The 14,961-nt window shown below is 35.2% G+C and overlaps 1 protein-coding gene across 27 annotated transcripts in view; it reads right to left on the bottom strand.

Moving 5' to 3' along the window:
- ANK2 (ankyrin 2) overlaps positions 1 to 14,961 on the bottom strand; it is a 739,617-nt gene that overhangs the window by 71,426 nt on the left and 653,230 nt on the right. For 12 of the 27 annotated variants that reach the window (XM_037830498.1, XM_037830500.1, XM_037830499.1 and 9 more), the window contains 2 exons: positions 10,158 to 10,230; positions 3,664 to 3,808 (listed from right to left, as the gene is read on the bottom strand). In XM_037830498.1, the coding sequence (XP_037686426.1) occupies positions 3,664 to 3,808; positions 10,158 to 10,230 (218 nt within the window). Of the gene's footprint in view, positions 1 to 1,049; positions 1,062 to 3,663; positions 3,809 to 8,830; positions 8,885 to 10,157; positions 10,231 to 14,961 lie in introns of all 27 variants that reach the window. The other 15 variants (XM_037830508.1, XM_037830505.1, XM_037830510.1 and 12 more) reach the window with 3 other exon arrangements.

Below are 14,961 nucleotides of genomic sequence, written 5' to 3'. Positions count from 1 at the left end.
TGATCTGTCATAGAATCTATTTAAATGAAATAAATATAGTTAGACTATTCTGTCAGTGGAGAAAGTTTTCTCTCTGAAGGAAATGACCAGCTCAGTGATCTGGAATATTTCAAGTCCCTGGATCAGAAATTGTCCACCCTGATTTAAAACAATATAAAGAAGTTTAAGTATTTTGCAATAGGAATGCCATTTTTTTTTTAATTAAGTCAGGATCCTTATGTTCGGTTAATATATTTATAATAATAATACCTGAATAAGTGTACATTTTTACTTGCCCTTCAACAAGAGGATGTGCTAAGAGTTTTGTCAAGGTATTAATTTATACTTTTTTCACTATGGTATACCTGCTTTATAGAACATGCATATTAGATAGTATAAAAGCCTGTAATTTCACTGAAAAGTGTGATAATTACTATCATAGTAAATTGCAGTATTCACTAAATCTGCAATTAATGGAGTTGTCAAACCCTATTTAAAAAGCGAATATGCAAAAACTTCAACTTTAACACATGGGGAAGCTTCTTTAGCATTTTCATTGTGGTTCCTTGTTTACCTTGAGTTTGGATAGCATCTTAAATTTGTAAGCAATAATAAAATAAAACAGACACAAAACCTAACAAATCAGAATTTGGTTGTATTTTTATGCACCATATATTAAATTATACATATATTTATTCTTCCACATCCATGTACATTTTAGGCATAAGCAACTTTTTCCGTCATCTCGAACTATGCACGGGGTTAATTAGGTTAGTTTGGGGGAAGGCCATGCTTGTGTTTTCTCAACCACAAGGTGGCGATGTTACAGATAAAGTTAGTCTGGGTCATGTCTTTAGCTCTGGTAATATAGTCACTTCTTCTAGCTCAAATAGTTATTAAATTCAGTAAATAAAAAACATAATTAGAAAATAAATCCATAATTCTAGAATATAAGCACCACCACCTACAACACACACACACACACACACACACACACACACATTGAGCAGTGAGCAGGGAAATGTGGATGAATCCAGGAAGGTCACGTTTTCATGCTATGTAATACCTACCTGGGCATGGTACTATTGAAAGCATACCGAATAAAGAAATAATGAAAAGGAAAAATGGTTACTGAAAAAAAGCTAACATACTGAATTGCCTAAGCAAAATAAATAAATAAGTAAATAAAAACATGAAAATGAGATGCTGTCTGCAATTTCATTTTGGAGATCATGAATACACCTGGTGACCTAGAAATGAAAGTGTGACCCTAGAGAGCAGATCATGTCCTGTTTGTTTCCTGTCCCATTCTTTACATGCTGATAAATATTCAGTTTAAATAGGAATATCAAACAATTTGACTTTGTTTTATAGTGTTACTCTAGTTTCTTTCTCACCCCAAGAACTTTGAAAGAAGCCAAAAATATTAAGTCAAGCCCTTGTTCTAAAAACAAAGAGAGACCATGCTGAAGATAGAGGCTTTTTGGCTGACATTAACAGGATTATTTACAGATTAACATGTATTCAGGCAAAGCCATAAACGTTTCATTTTGTTGAATTTTAAAGTCTTTCAAGAATCTCAGTTAAGGTTCAAATTCATCAACCAGTCAAAACTCAACACCAGTTCCCTCTACCCCCACCCACAAAGGGCTCTTCCTCCTCTATCCTCACCCTAGGGGACTACCAGCTATGTCACTAAAGCCAAGGAGTCAATTTAATCCCCCTCCTCTTCTTCACCTACCCCATGAAATCCATTGCCAAGTCTGGCTGTCACAAATTTTTCTGTTTCTCAGATTCTCTCCTTGACTCCCACCAAGGTTAGAGCTCAAGCCTGCTCTCAACAACCACAGCACACAGGACCACAGCAGCCTCCAGATGGCCTCTCAACCTCCAGACTTTGCCCTTTATGACCCTCCTCTCAAATTCATCCTCCATCTCACTGTCATTGCAACAACACTGCACTACTTCTGTGTCTCACGTATCGCGAGCCTTTGTTTATGAACTTTTAACAGCTTCCATTGCCCTCCCCACTCGTCCTCACCAACTCTTGCTCATCATTTGGTTTCGGAGCTCGTCATCTGCAGGAAGCCCGAGCCCCAGGGCTCCCGTTACACTTTCTACGCATCACTAGCCTAGTCTCTCTCACCCCGTGGGACCGTGAATGCAGCGATCACATCTTAGTCATGTCTGTGTTCACAACACCTACCACAAATCCTAGCAGAAAGTCACTCATCAAGTGCACACTGAATTGTTAAAAAAATAAGAATAAAAAGGGAAGGGGGCATTCCTGAGGAGCTGCTGCTCCAACCTCAGAAGCCAGCATGAGGAGGTTGTGTTACCCAGAAACACACAAAGGCAAGGCATGGCCCAGCTGGGGGTGCCCGCGTTGACTCCTGGCTCTGGGACCCTGGGTGAGTCCCAGCCCTCTCTGCCCAATTCCCTCTCCTCTCAGAGGGCTGTCTGAGGGTCATGTGGACTCACATGGGTGAAGTATTTAGATGGACAGCACCTAGGAAACTCTCAGAAAGTCGACATTTACTGTAAACTGTGGACTAGCAGTTTTCCTTTTCTTCTTAAAGCTGAAGATTTTGCCTCAAACTTACTTTTAGAAAAACTCAAAGGGATTCATCCATTTTATTGATTCTAGGTTATAATAATTATTTCTATTGCATTTTATTATATAGAATATAATATTCATAAAAATTGTAGCTACTGTGTATTAAAATTTACTACATCAGGCTCAGAAAAAAAAAGGGAAGGGGGCATTGATGCTTGTGGAAAAAGCCCAAGGAAAGCTCACTTTTGCTAATTATCCATTTAGAATTAATTACTCTTTACAAGCGTTTATTTCTTAGACTCTATATGCGCTGGATATTCACAAAACAGCTTAGAATAGGCCCAACTTCAAAACTATAAGCCTGAGATCATTGATTAGCAACAGACATTTTACTACAAGGATAACCAGCTGTCATACTTTTGATGAGGTAACATGGAATGTTCTTCAACAGCTTGCCTCAAAAAATAACAAACACCAGCTGTGCTAGTCAGCAATCAGCAAAATAGAACACTGATCTTATATTTCAGAATATTATACAAAACTCCCTGGATTTATCTATAAAATTTGGGACCACCAGATTTTGTTAAAAGATTGTTTTTTATATTCAAGCCCTTGTGAGATTGTATTCTGATTCTTTTTTCATGAAAAAGACAGTTGCTGGCATATTTTCCTTCCGAAGTTGTCTCTTTCTAATTCTTCCTCCCAACATACATTTATTCTCAGACATTACAACACCAATTAAAAACTAAGGGGATTGGGAGTGTTTACAGATGCCAGTAAGTATGAGGGTCTATAAGGTACAACTGTCCTTTATATTTCACTGAGAAAAAGAGGGCAGATGATTATAAACATCAAATTTAAAGGCAGTGGGCTCTTTGTTAATCATGGCTCTGCTTCTTAGTTATTGTCTGACTCTGACCAATGATCTCTCTAGGTCTCAGTTTCCTGTTTTTTAAAATGGGGACTCAAAGTTGTTTGAAAATGGAGTAAGATAACACGCTAACTGTCGAGATTGGTGGGGTACCTACTAAGTGCTCAATAGTTGTGTCTATATTTTTATAAACACCATAAAAAGGTGTTGCACTCACACTTCTGGCTGTTACCAAGTGTAAACCTTATGTAAATACCTGTCAGATCGTCCTCCCTCCAAACTGTAGCGCAGGTAATTCATACCATCCAGGAACTGACTGCTAGGTAGAGAGTCATCACCCAGTTCTTTGAGGTCCTCAGGCCTAAGGTATTCTCCCCCATCACCTGTCATTGTGTCATCACCTTGAAACAACCAGAGGAAGATGGAGAAAAAATTCATTTGTGGAATGTAACAACAACTACAAAATGTAATGATGATTGTGAATTGCATCAACATATTTAGCACTGACATCATGAAAACACGGCACACCAGACAAACAGAACACATGCAGACAATTAAAAGATGCTAAAAACTCAGAGAAGCAGATTTGATCCATTTCCCACTACTTACGAAGAAAAAAATGATCTGAATTTTAATTCTTTTACTACTAGTATATCAAACTCGTTATTTCTTTATCATGATAGGAGCTTTACAGCTTATGTTATTTATGTTATTTAACTTAAAAATCAGTACAATATGTAGACTAATCAGCTTTTATTTGTAGCTTCTATAATTTCTATAATTTTGTACATTATGTCCAGCATTAACAGTCTCTCACATATTTGGCAATTGCTAAGAAATATCTACTGCTTGAAAACAAATATGAAATAGTTTAAATGGAGTAATAATTTACGGTTAACAACAAAAAATGCACATTAAGTAAAGGATACTAGAATGAAGTGAGCGGATTGTGACATTTCAATGAACAACCTGGAATTTAATTTTAAAAACATTACAGAGTATAAAAAGGATATTTTGTTGGAAACTAGATGGCTTCCAAAGTCAAAACAGGGAAGAAAAGTGAATGCAGTAATTAGACATTGGCAGAAAGAGATGGCCAAGTGTTGACACTTGCATTTAAAAGCCAAATGGTAAAGGTACATTCCCTGCATATGAATCGGAATAGGACTCTTGCAAAATACAGGTTTCAAGTAATTCAGTAAAGGGTAACTCATTCATAGAGATGCTTTATATACCATTAATGTGCTGTGAGAGAAAAATAATATAGCTGAGAGAAACTGTTTTTGAAGACTGTTTAGGGGAACTGAACATAAACTTTAATTTTGATAACCAAAGTAAGGGAAAACAAAGGAAGGTGCCTCATTCCTACAATTACATTAAATATTAATGATTTAAATCTCATTTATTTAAAATTGTTCAAAATCAATAGCAATTTACACAGATACAGCATTAAAGTGATGGAACAGGGCTCTGTCCTCAACATTTCATTACTTCTCTGTATCTTAAGAACCCAGGAATATATCAAAGAATAACTAGCTCTCTAAATTAGTTTGCGTGTAAACTTTCATCAAAACATATGAAAGTTCTGTTAACATTTGGGAAGACTGAGTCTATCTTATTTATGATAAAATGAAGGGAATGGTTGAATGCAGGATTGGTAACATAACACACAGTATAAGTTATACTGATCAAGAGGCCAAAAAGCTTATTTAACACAAAAAAAGGTCTGCTTGAATACACTCACATCTCTCTCCTTTTCCCTCACTCTAACAGCCACTCCCTGTCCAATCCCAAGGAAGCCAGTAAAATTGAGCTTTGCTTTCCAGCACCAAATTGCTTTCTACCCAGGTAGAGTATCCTGTCCCTCCTCACAGTCAATTTGCTTTTGCATTTTTGCATTTTGCATTTTGTTAGTTCTCATCACAGTCTCTTAGCAGCCAAGACAGTCAAAAGAAACAAATGCAACTCAAGTTTTAATTTCTTCGTTCTTGAAAGTACTCAAAACTCCTTAATAAAATAGTGTTTACATTTCAAGTTTTCTGTCTTATTCCCCACTTTTCCCTTTTAGTCATCCCTTGGTAGGGGGAAGAGGGTTTATCATAGTGAAGGAAAAAAGAGAGAGGAAAGATAAAAAAGTAGAAAGTTTAGGTGGAATGACTCAAAGCCTACAGAAGCAGGCAGTTTCTAAGTTTATCTTGTAGACCATGCAAATAAACTACATGACTGTAGCCTTTCCCTTTTATGTGCACAGAATCTTCTTAGAAAATAGAAAGAAAGCAATTTGAAGAGTACATTTTACTCAAATATATGCATTTTTATGACTCTGGTGACAGGTGAAGGCACAATTTAAAAAATTCTGATTATACTGAGTCCATGAGATAGTGGATGTCCTTTACATTCCCCATCATCCCCCGCATTTCAATGGGTTTAGTTACAGTGCTATCTACCCATGGTGCTTTGAAGCTTCTGTACCCCAGAAAAAACATGTTCTTAAATCTGGTCCATTCCTGTGGGCAAGGACCCACTGTAAGTAGGACCTTTTGATGAGGTTACTTTAGTTAGGGTGTGTCCCACCTCAGTCAGGGCGGGTCTTAATCCTCTTACTGGAGTCCTTTATGAGAAAATGAAATGCAGACACAGAGAGAGAAAGCCATGGAAGCAAGAAGCCAAAATCAATGAATCTTGGAAGAGAAAGAGACCAGCAGACACCACCATGTGCCTTGCCATGGAGCCAAGTATCACCAGCAGCTGGACTTCAGGAAGAAAGTACTGCCTTGATGATGCCTTGATTGGGACATTTTCCCAGCCTCAAAAAGGTGAGTGAACAAATTCCTATTGTTTAAGCTGAGCCTAGGAAATGAAAACACTGCTGAAGACAGCTGCTGCATAAAACACTCCTTCCTAGATTCATTGTCACTCAAAGAGAGGCTTCAGAGTTTCAGAGACAACTGGGGGGTGGAGGGGCATCTTTCTTGCTTGCTAGGCCCTTTATCTTCAACCTCCCCTCCTTTATCAGTCCTTCACAGCATGCACAGATCCAGTATCCATAATCCTACTATCTTTGAAATATAGTAACCTACTCCCTCAACTCGTATGCCTTTTTTATTTCAGACTCAGACTCTTCCTTTCCTTTCATAGTCAAACCTATTAAGCAGAAACATCTTGGCAATTAATTGGTGGCCAAAATGTGATTTTCTCTTTGAATGCTACCCTCCTTCATTTCTGGCACTAGTCTATCCTGGTCTTCTCCTACGTCTTTGAGTCTTCCCACCCAGTCTCCATGCCATATAAATGTCAATGTTTCCCATCTGACCTCACTTCTTATTTGACATAGTATCATGGGTTACTATGACTCAGGGACAATCTATTACTGAGTGTGCATAAATCTATGTCCAAACTGCACTTTCTCCAGAGGTTCTAGGCAAGATTCCATTCCTTGCCCCTCCCAGCTTCTGGGGATCCAGGCATTGCTCGGTTTGAGGTGGCATAACTCCATCTGTCTCGGCATAACTCCATCTGTCTCCATCTTCAGGTGACCTTCTCGCCTCTGTCTCTGTGTCTTCTTTTCTTATAAGGACATTTGTCATTGGATTTGGGCCCCACCTTAATCCAAAATGATCTCATCTTGAGATCCTTAACTTAATTATACATGCAAAGACATTTTTCCCAAATAAGGTCACATCCACAGGTTCCAGGGACCACTGCTCAACCCACTACAAATGAGCCCTGTCTGTTTCTATGCATCAGCCAAACTGGATGACTGGATTATTTTGCCACTCTGTGTCTTTATCTTTCCCTGTCTTTCTCAGGACCTTCCTGTACTGTTCTTCCCCACACTCTCTGAAACCTGTGCCCCACTTCTATTAACCTCTCAGCAAGTCCATGAGACTGGGCTAGGTTTCTCAATCCTGGTTTCCCCAGGCAGACATGGGAAGCTGATGACACAGCACCATCAATTATAGTTCTCTTAATTTATACACTATCTTTCCTTAATGTATATATTCTTCAAAGCATGCCCCATGTTCACCTTTGATTCCCCCACAGTACCAGTTATAGTTTTCTATACACAATAACAGTACATTCACCATTGGTTGATTGGATTTATGAGTGGATAACTCCGATTGCCTCACTGTAGCAAGTTAGCCTGAAAGGATATCTATACTTGGCTTGAATACTGTTCTGGGTATTGCCTCTAATAGAGAAGCAGGGATTGGGTAATAGATTCCAAACACATGTGGATGCTTTGTGTCCACATGGATGATGGCAGGTTGCATGAAACATTTTAATCTCACAAAACATTAATGGCTTGGGAAGGTCAATCAGCTAAATTTCTTTATGCAAATTATTTACATGAAAAAGCTACTTCACAATACTCAAACTGTATCTCATCCAAAAAAACTATTCAACTTGAATTTCCTTCAGGGGAAGAAAATGTTCACAACTTTTTGGCTTTTTCTAAAAACAGAAAATTTCTTCTTTTCTCACCACAAGAGATACTATTGATTGTTAGCCCAATTCCTCTCAAATCAAAATTTCTTTTCACTAATAACTTTTCATGAGTAACAGTTTTAATAAATATTCACAGATTGTTATAGTAAGATCTTACTTCATGTAATGGGTGGGTCAGAGAAGCTACTACATACAAATGGAATTTCTATAAACCCAATAAATACTTCAAATGTATTAGCTAATGGAATTTCTTAACAATTATTTTGTAAGCAAAGAATTATTTTTAAATTAAATAATCACTACCTAATTTATCTGATTTACAAAGTTAGATTTTCATGTAATGGGTTTACTTAAAGTATACTGTGGAAACTTCTGACTAGATAGAAACTTGTGTGTCCAATTACTCATCCCCCCTGCCTTAAGTCAAAGTTCACCCAAATAATTTTTTAAAGATTAGTTTTTCTCTATTCTTGACTACAGAAAAAAAAATCACTTTTTAGCTATTAATTTAATATTTTTTTTACCACACCTAAACTATATCTCCAATCAAGAATGATAATGTAAACTGCATTTATTTCAGGCAGTCTAATTTAGTCATTAGCATGTTCATGCTAGTTCAGAGCTAACTTTGCAAAGAATTCTTTTTTCTCTGAATTTACATTCTAATAAGAGATACTAGCTTTTGGCAAAATATTTTTATAATGTTCATTAGACAATTATTTTAAAAGACCTCAATAATCATTACAAAATCATTAACAGTATAAACAATTTATGGCTTTAAGCTCCTAGTTAATAAAATCCACACACTCAAATGCACACACACATAATTCCACCAAAATTACACATGCTGTTTCAAAAGAAATAGATTAGTATTAGGCACACAGATTTAAATATTAAGCAAGTTGCTTCTATCAACTAAAGAAAAATAGAAAGCAAAGACAAGTTCTCACTCCAACAATTTCCTCTTATGGTACCTGAATCACTAAGTGCTTCTCCATCAATAAAGTGGTGACCACACTGTTTAAAAGCTGTTCAACATACAAGTGAAGATAAGAAGGATGATCCCATAAAACAAAATACAATGTTCACATAGAAATGCTGAAAATTATTTGGCAAGTACTAGGACAGAATGCAAAATTATTATGACAAAAACATGAACTGCTGGCTTTGGAAATACTTTTTAATTTATTCATAATAATACTCTTATTTCACCTTTGCTTATTCTTGTCATAAGTTCCTATAAAAGCTGAGCTAACACAATGCCTATTACCAATAGGTGATTTAAAAAACTAGTTCCAAATAAGGACATCTCAATGTAAAGTTTTACTTATGATTATATCTTGAAGCACGTCAAGAAATACCTTTAATATTTCTCCATAAAAGCAATCAAAATTGGACCTATTACCATCCTTTATGGCAATAAATTTTCAAACATATACATTTGCAATATACATATTTATGGCAATAATTTTTCAAATGTACATTTTACCAATAGCTACAATATTGAAACTTGATTGTATATTTTTAATGTTGCTTCTATTACTTTTTAGCAGTGAAATATTGTTCAAGTGAAATACTGAATGGAAATTCAAAATATAAAACAAAGAAAAGTCAACTACTTTAGTTGAAGTAGAGTTAGGGAGCCAGAAATCCTGCTGGCTAGATCTCTAGTTCTAACACCCCACCCTACCCCAATTCCATACAGTCCCTAAGGGTCCTTCTCGAAGAACAGGCTTCTCAGAACTTTAAAATCTATTGCTTCAAATAATTTCCATCAGCTCTAAAGCTATATAGGCCAGATTTTCTGGCTTAGAGAATCAAATTCTTATACTGAATTTGTACTACTTACTGCTATACTGTCTTTTAACCTTCTCTAAAATCTTTTTCCTCTGTAGAGATTTCTTGATATGCCTTTGATAGAGTATACTTTAAAGTCTTTTACTTTAAGGCATTTTAATAAAATTATACTTTAACCTAATTAAAACACAATTTAATAATAATTGTACTATCAGCTAGATATTTTAACAGATGGCCAGTTTCCAATTGCCTACCCACCTGCTTTTCCAGCAACTGAGACTAAGACATTAAAGATAATATCAGGAGAAAATATACTAATTGGAAATCCCCCCATCACCTGCCTTAAATGGCAAAAGTAATGTATTGTAACAAAGGTGAAGGAGAGTGATTGTAAAGATTAAGGTGCCATCATCCACACCACTACACCAGCTGGTCCCTAAACAAAGGATGGCTTGTCCTGTGTAAGAAAATGACACGTCATAACAAATTTAGTGAAACTCTTACCCTCTTCATCAGACACATCAAGGACCTCAGTCATCGTCTCAGGAACATTTAGCTTGTGTTTTTCAGTGATTGTCTACAAATACAAAATCATTAATGCTCAAGTTAAAAAACAAAACAAAACAAGAGATCAAAAGACTTGCAGAGAAGAATAAATAAGATAAATTTTAAAAAGAAAAAAGAGGAAAAAAGACTTGCAGAGGAGGCCATACTAAATAACAGCAGCAAGCCATCAGGCACTGAACGTTACATCTTTTGCACATGGAAGCTTATTCTCTTATTTTCACTTAAACTCACATATTCTTTCTGAAGATAAATGATCATTTACTCCAGTGAAATTATACAAGAGAAAATTCATTATTTGGAGTTCCCATTTGAAAAATAAATTCTGTAGCAATGGCATTCATAATAAGTCATATTGAGAAAGCAGATTAATGCTTTAGGGCCTCCCTAAAATGAATTAAGTAATGTCTCCCAAAAAGCTTTTTTAAAAGAAGCAATGAACATATGTCATTTATTAAAAGCAAAGCCCTTGGAAAAGAAACTGTAAACAATGTGAAAGACAAAGTATTTGGGCAGAAAATGTGATGCAGTTCTTCTGAGATTAGAAGAATCAATCAAGAGAAGAGAATAAATCTTTACAGTATTTCACTGGGCTACAATTCTGGTTTGTTGATAATTTGCCTCCCATGGTATTACTACAGAGTTGTCAAATTCACTGCCTTTCATTCCGTATATACAGCCCAAGGTTAAGAGATCAGGCTCTGAAATCCAACTGCCTGGGTTCAGATTCTAACTTCATCACTTACTTGCTATGAGACCTTTGGGCAAGTTCCCTAAACTCTCTGTGTCTCAGTATCCTCATCTATAAGACAGGGATAATAATAGAACTTCATAGGATTGCTATGAAGATCAAATGAAATAACATATGTAGGAGCTTTTAGAACAGTGTTTGGCATATTTTAGTAACCCCAAAATATCAGTTAGCATAATTTATTACTATAATTCAGTTTTAAATTCATCTTAAAAATGAAGAGCTTTTCAATGTCTTAGATAGTCATGCACTCAAGAAGTTTTCTGCATGCCTACCACATGTCAGACACTGTTCTAAGCATCAGGGATATCAAGGTGATTAAAAAATCCAAGTCTAATGACTTTAAATATCACCTAAAAACTGTTGACTCTCAAATTCATATCTCTACTTTCTGCACTGAAAATTTATTAAGTGCATTTACTGGCATCATTATGGGAACACTGTGAAGAATTTTAAAACTTAATCCTTTAACATAAGAGTAAAATCTCCAAACAAAGCCACCAAAGTACAATAAATAGATTGTCTAAGTTTTCAGGCTTTGTTACCTAGATTTGCTTGAATTGCTACAATGTCCCCTATCACCGTTTTTTTTCTTTCCAAAAAACAGTGAAAACTTCAAATACATTTTAAGGAAATTCAACTGATTATTTTGAAAATCTATACATGTAAACATATCTGTGGGTTAAGAGGGACAGATTAAATCATAATGTGATACGACACAAGCATTTTGGTGGCCCCCAATTTCTTCAGAATAAAACTGAATAAACTGACACAAAAGACCCCTAGCGATCCAATAAGGAGAAGTAAGGAAGCCTCATCACTCACTCCATGCTACAACCACATTGAACTACTTTTGTTTATTTGACAGACCGTTTTTTCTCATAGCTCTCGAGGTCTTCCACATATTCTTTTCTATGCCAGAAATCTTCTTTCTCCTCTTTTCTTCATAGGATTGTTATGAAGATCAAATGAAATAATATATGTAGGAGCTCTCAGAACAGTGTTTGGCATATTTTAGTAACCCCAAAATATCAGTTAGCATAATTTCTTACTATAATTCAGTTTTAAATTCATCTTAAAAATGAAGAGCTTTCCAATGTCTCAGACAGTCATGCATGGTTCATGTTAAATGTAACTTCCTTGGAGATACCTTCCTTGATCATCCCCAAGGAGTTTATTTGTTTAACTATGTTTATCTGCTGCTCTGTGTTCCTCCAGCATCTTGTGCTAACCTCTAATGCATCACGTCATACATAATATTTGTCTTATCTGCTTATCTGCCTCCCACAAGTGTGAACCATTTAAGAATAAGGTTGTTTCCACATAACCTGAAACATAAATGCTTCTCAGTGTTTATTAAATAAACTGATGATATAAAATTATGCAAAATATACATTTTAAACCATACACTGACTAAATAGATTGTCCTATGTGCAAAATCATAGTAAAAAGAATAGGAAGAAACCCAGAAAATCTTGTGTTATCCAGATGAAGGGATAGCCAAGATAATATATTCAGCCTGCATGCATGTTACTTGTGATGCTTAAATAATCTCACAGTGTCTTGTTCTCTGAAAACAAATAAAACCCACAAAAAAGACTAAAGCATCTATCCAAGTCTTTGGTGAATAGCAGGTAGTCAATAAATATTTGTTGAATGGATGAACTTAAATAGACTATTAAAATATGCCATTTGGTTATTTTAACACTATAAATTTTAATTTACAAATTGCATACAGATAAATTATAAACTATGTTTTATAATCAGTCATTTTCAACTGTGGCTGCATTTTAGAATTACTACAGGGATTTAAAAATACATTGTTCCAGTTTTAAATGGGTTTAATTACAATTAAATCAGAATCCCTGGGGGTGAGGCCCAGATATGGGTATTTTTTTTACAAAACTTCTTCAGGTAGGTCTAAGGTGAAAATTAATTTGTAGCAAATTTTCCCATATTAGGGAAAGTGTATAAATTGCAGAAAAATAATTTGCATTTAAAATATGGTATAGAGACAGCCCTATGATGAAATCTCATTAAACATTTTTTTGAAATTTTAAAAAATAAATATAAAAAAATAAATAAAGTGATTCAGATATGTGAAGGGCTGTCTAGTGTATCAGGCTGTACCAGAAAGTCCATTTTCGCAGAAAGGTTCTACTATTCGCCCTTCATCAAAAACATTTCCACAAGAGGATGCTTCTCCATTTGAAAATAACTGATGGAAATAACTTTCAAACAATTAAGATATACATGGTTTCTATTTCAGATGCTGATAATAGGAGTATATTTCTTTAAACTTGTAAGAGTAGAAATAACTTTGCTTTTTTGTCAATTGGATACTATCAGAGATACTATCAATAAAACATATGTAGCCTCAGAAAAAGTAACACAACAGTGTTATGCAACTGCATTTGAACAGTAATAGAACACAAGGATATAATTAAATGAACATGGACATCTCCTTCTGCTATAGAATCTAAAATTCTAGGAGCTAGATTCAAAATTAAAAGTTAAAATGAGTAGTATCCTATGCATAAGTTTAATGGTATATAAATATCTCAGATAATACGGCAAAACAAAATAGGATATGATAGATTGAAGGAAGACTTAAACATGAGTTTTTAATATTTATTGTAATAAGGGAAAGATGTGGAAAATAAAACATGAGTCCTTAACATGCTGGTTTATAAATGGTGGATTATACCTGGTTTGCTCTGTGCATAAGAAGCAGCGTGCTTAAGTGATCTCCACTTAGCCAATCCCCTGGAGACCCATTTCCTTCATACCACATATTCGCCAAGCCCCCACTGCATGATGGACAATCTTGGCTAGTATGTCAGCTTCTAGAGCCCACACACTTTGGATCCCATCAGCTTAGTTACAAGGTAGACGTGTTTTTGTTCCCAAAACTATTTATTCCAATTGTACAAATTAATGTAATTTTTGTTACTAAAGCAGATGTGTAAGTAATGTTTTTCTATAAAAATGAAGTTAAATGTTTTGGAAAGTCTCAACAAAGTGAGTCACCAGAAATAACTGCTGCCTAATTAGGTGTTCTTGAGATAAACATAACAGATTGGAAAAAATATGTCAAAAGTTTAAAAGGGTTTTGCACCAGTATAGTGTTTTTTAGGATAATATATAGCTATACAAATATTATAAACATATAGATATTATAGGATATATGAACACATATAACATAGTATCCATTATTGATGTTTGTGCAACATATATATAGTTAATGTTTCTACTGATATACAGATTGTCAGCGGACCTATATTAAAGGAGGGATCTTGGGTCCACCTCAAAAGATGGCAAATCACTTTACATGTATTTATTGCATTGTCATTTTTATGATTCCCCATTTTAACAGACTTATGGCATCAGATAAGTTTTAGGGCTTTGAATATTTACATTTTCTTAAATGTTTGGTATAGAATTCTCCTATGTTTAAATACTATAGATACACTACCATTTTTAATTTAGTAATTTATTTGGTGACATGTTCTATATATCAATGACTATTATCAATGAAATAAGATCACTTTAAAATTATGCAAACAATAAAAATAATTGATGATAGCTGATCAATAAGTAGAGGGATGAGTCATATCTCACAGTTCTTTCAAACTGCATTAGGAGATTGAGTTTGCTGGCTTCTGCTGCCAGAAATGTGTCCCTACCACTGTGATGTCCATTCTGGCAAATATATGGTGATGGCAATCCCCAGAGAATGCTAAACTGTCTCATATCCCCTGCTGGGTGCTGCAAAGTAAAGCTAGAAAGGGAGGATTAAGGAAACAAAACACCATTCCCAAGTGTTTCAGAAATTTCGGCAGCAGTGACGTTTCCTTTACAAACTACTGCCTTACTCTTCTCTGCACACAATGAGTTTATTCAGACTTTTGGGTAAAGAACTTTTTTTGATTAAGGAGAACCCACATAACTGCTCAAACAGCACACCAGATAAATCCAATTGATGTCAAATTA

The sequence above is a fragment of the Choloepus didactylus genome, chromosome 3 (genome assembly GCF_015220235.1).
Source record: "Choloepus didactylus isolate mChoDid1 chromosome 3, mChoDid1.pri, whole genome shotgun sequence".
Classification (NCBI taxonomy): domain Eukaryota; kingdom Metazoa; phylum Chordata; class Mammalia; order Pilosa; family Megalonychidae; genus Choloepus; species Choloepus didactylus.
The sequence above is the reverse complement of the archived record's forward strand: the minus strand, read 5'-3'. Positions and strand labels throughout refer to the sequence as shown.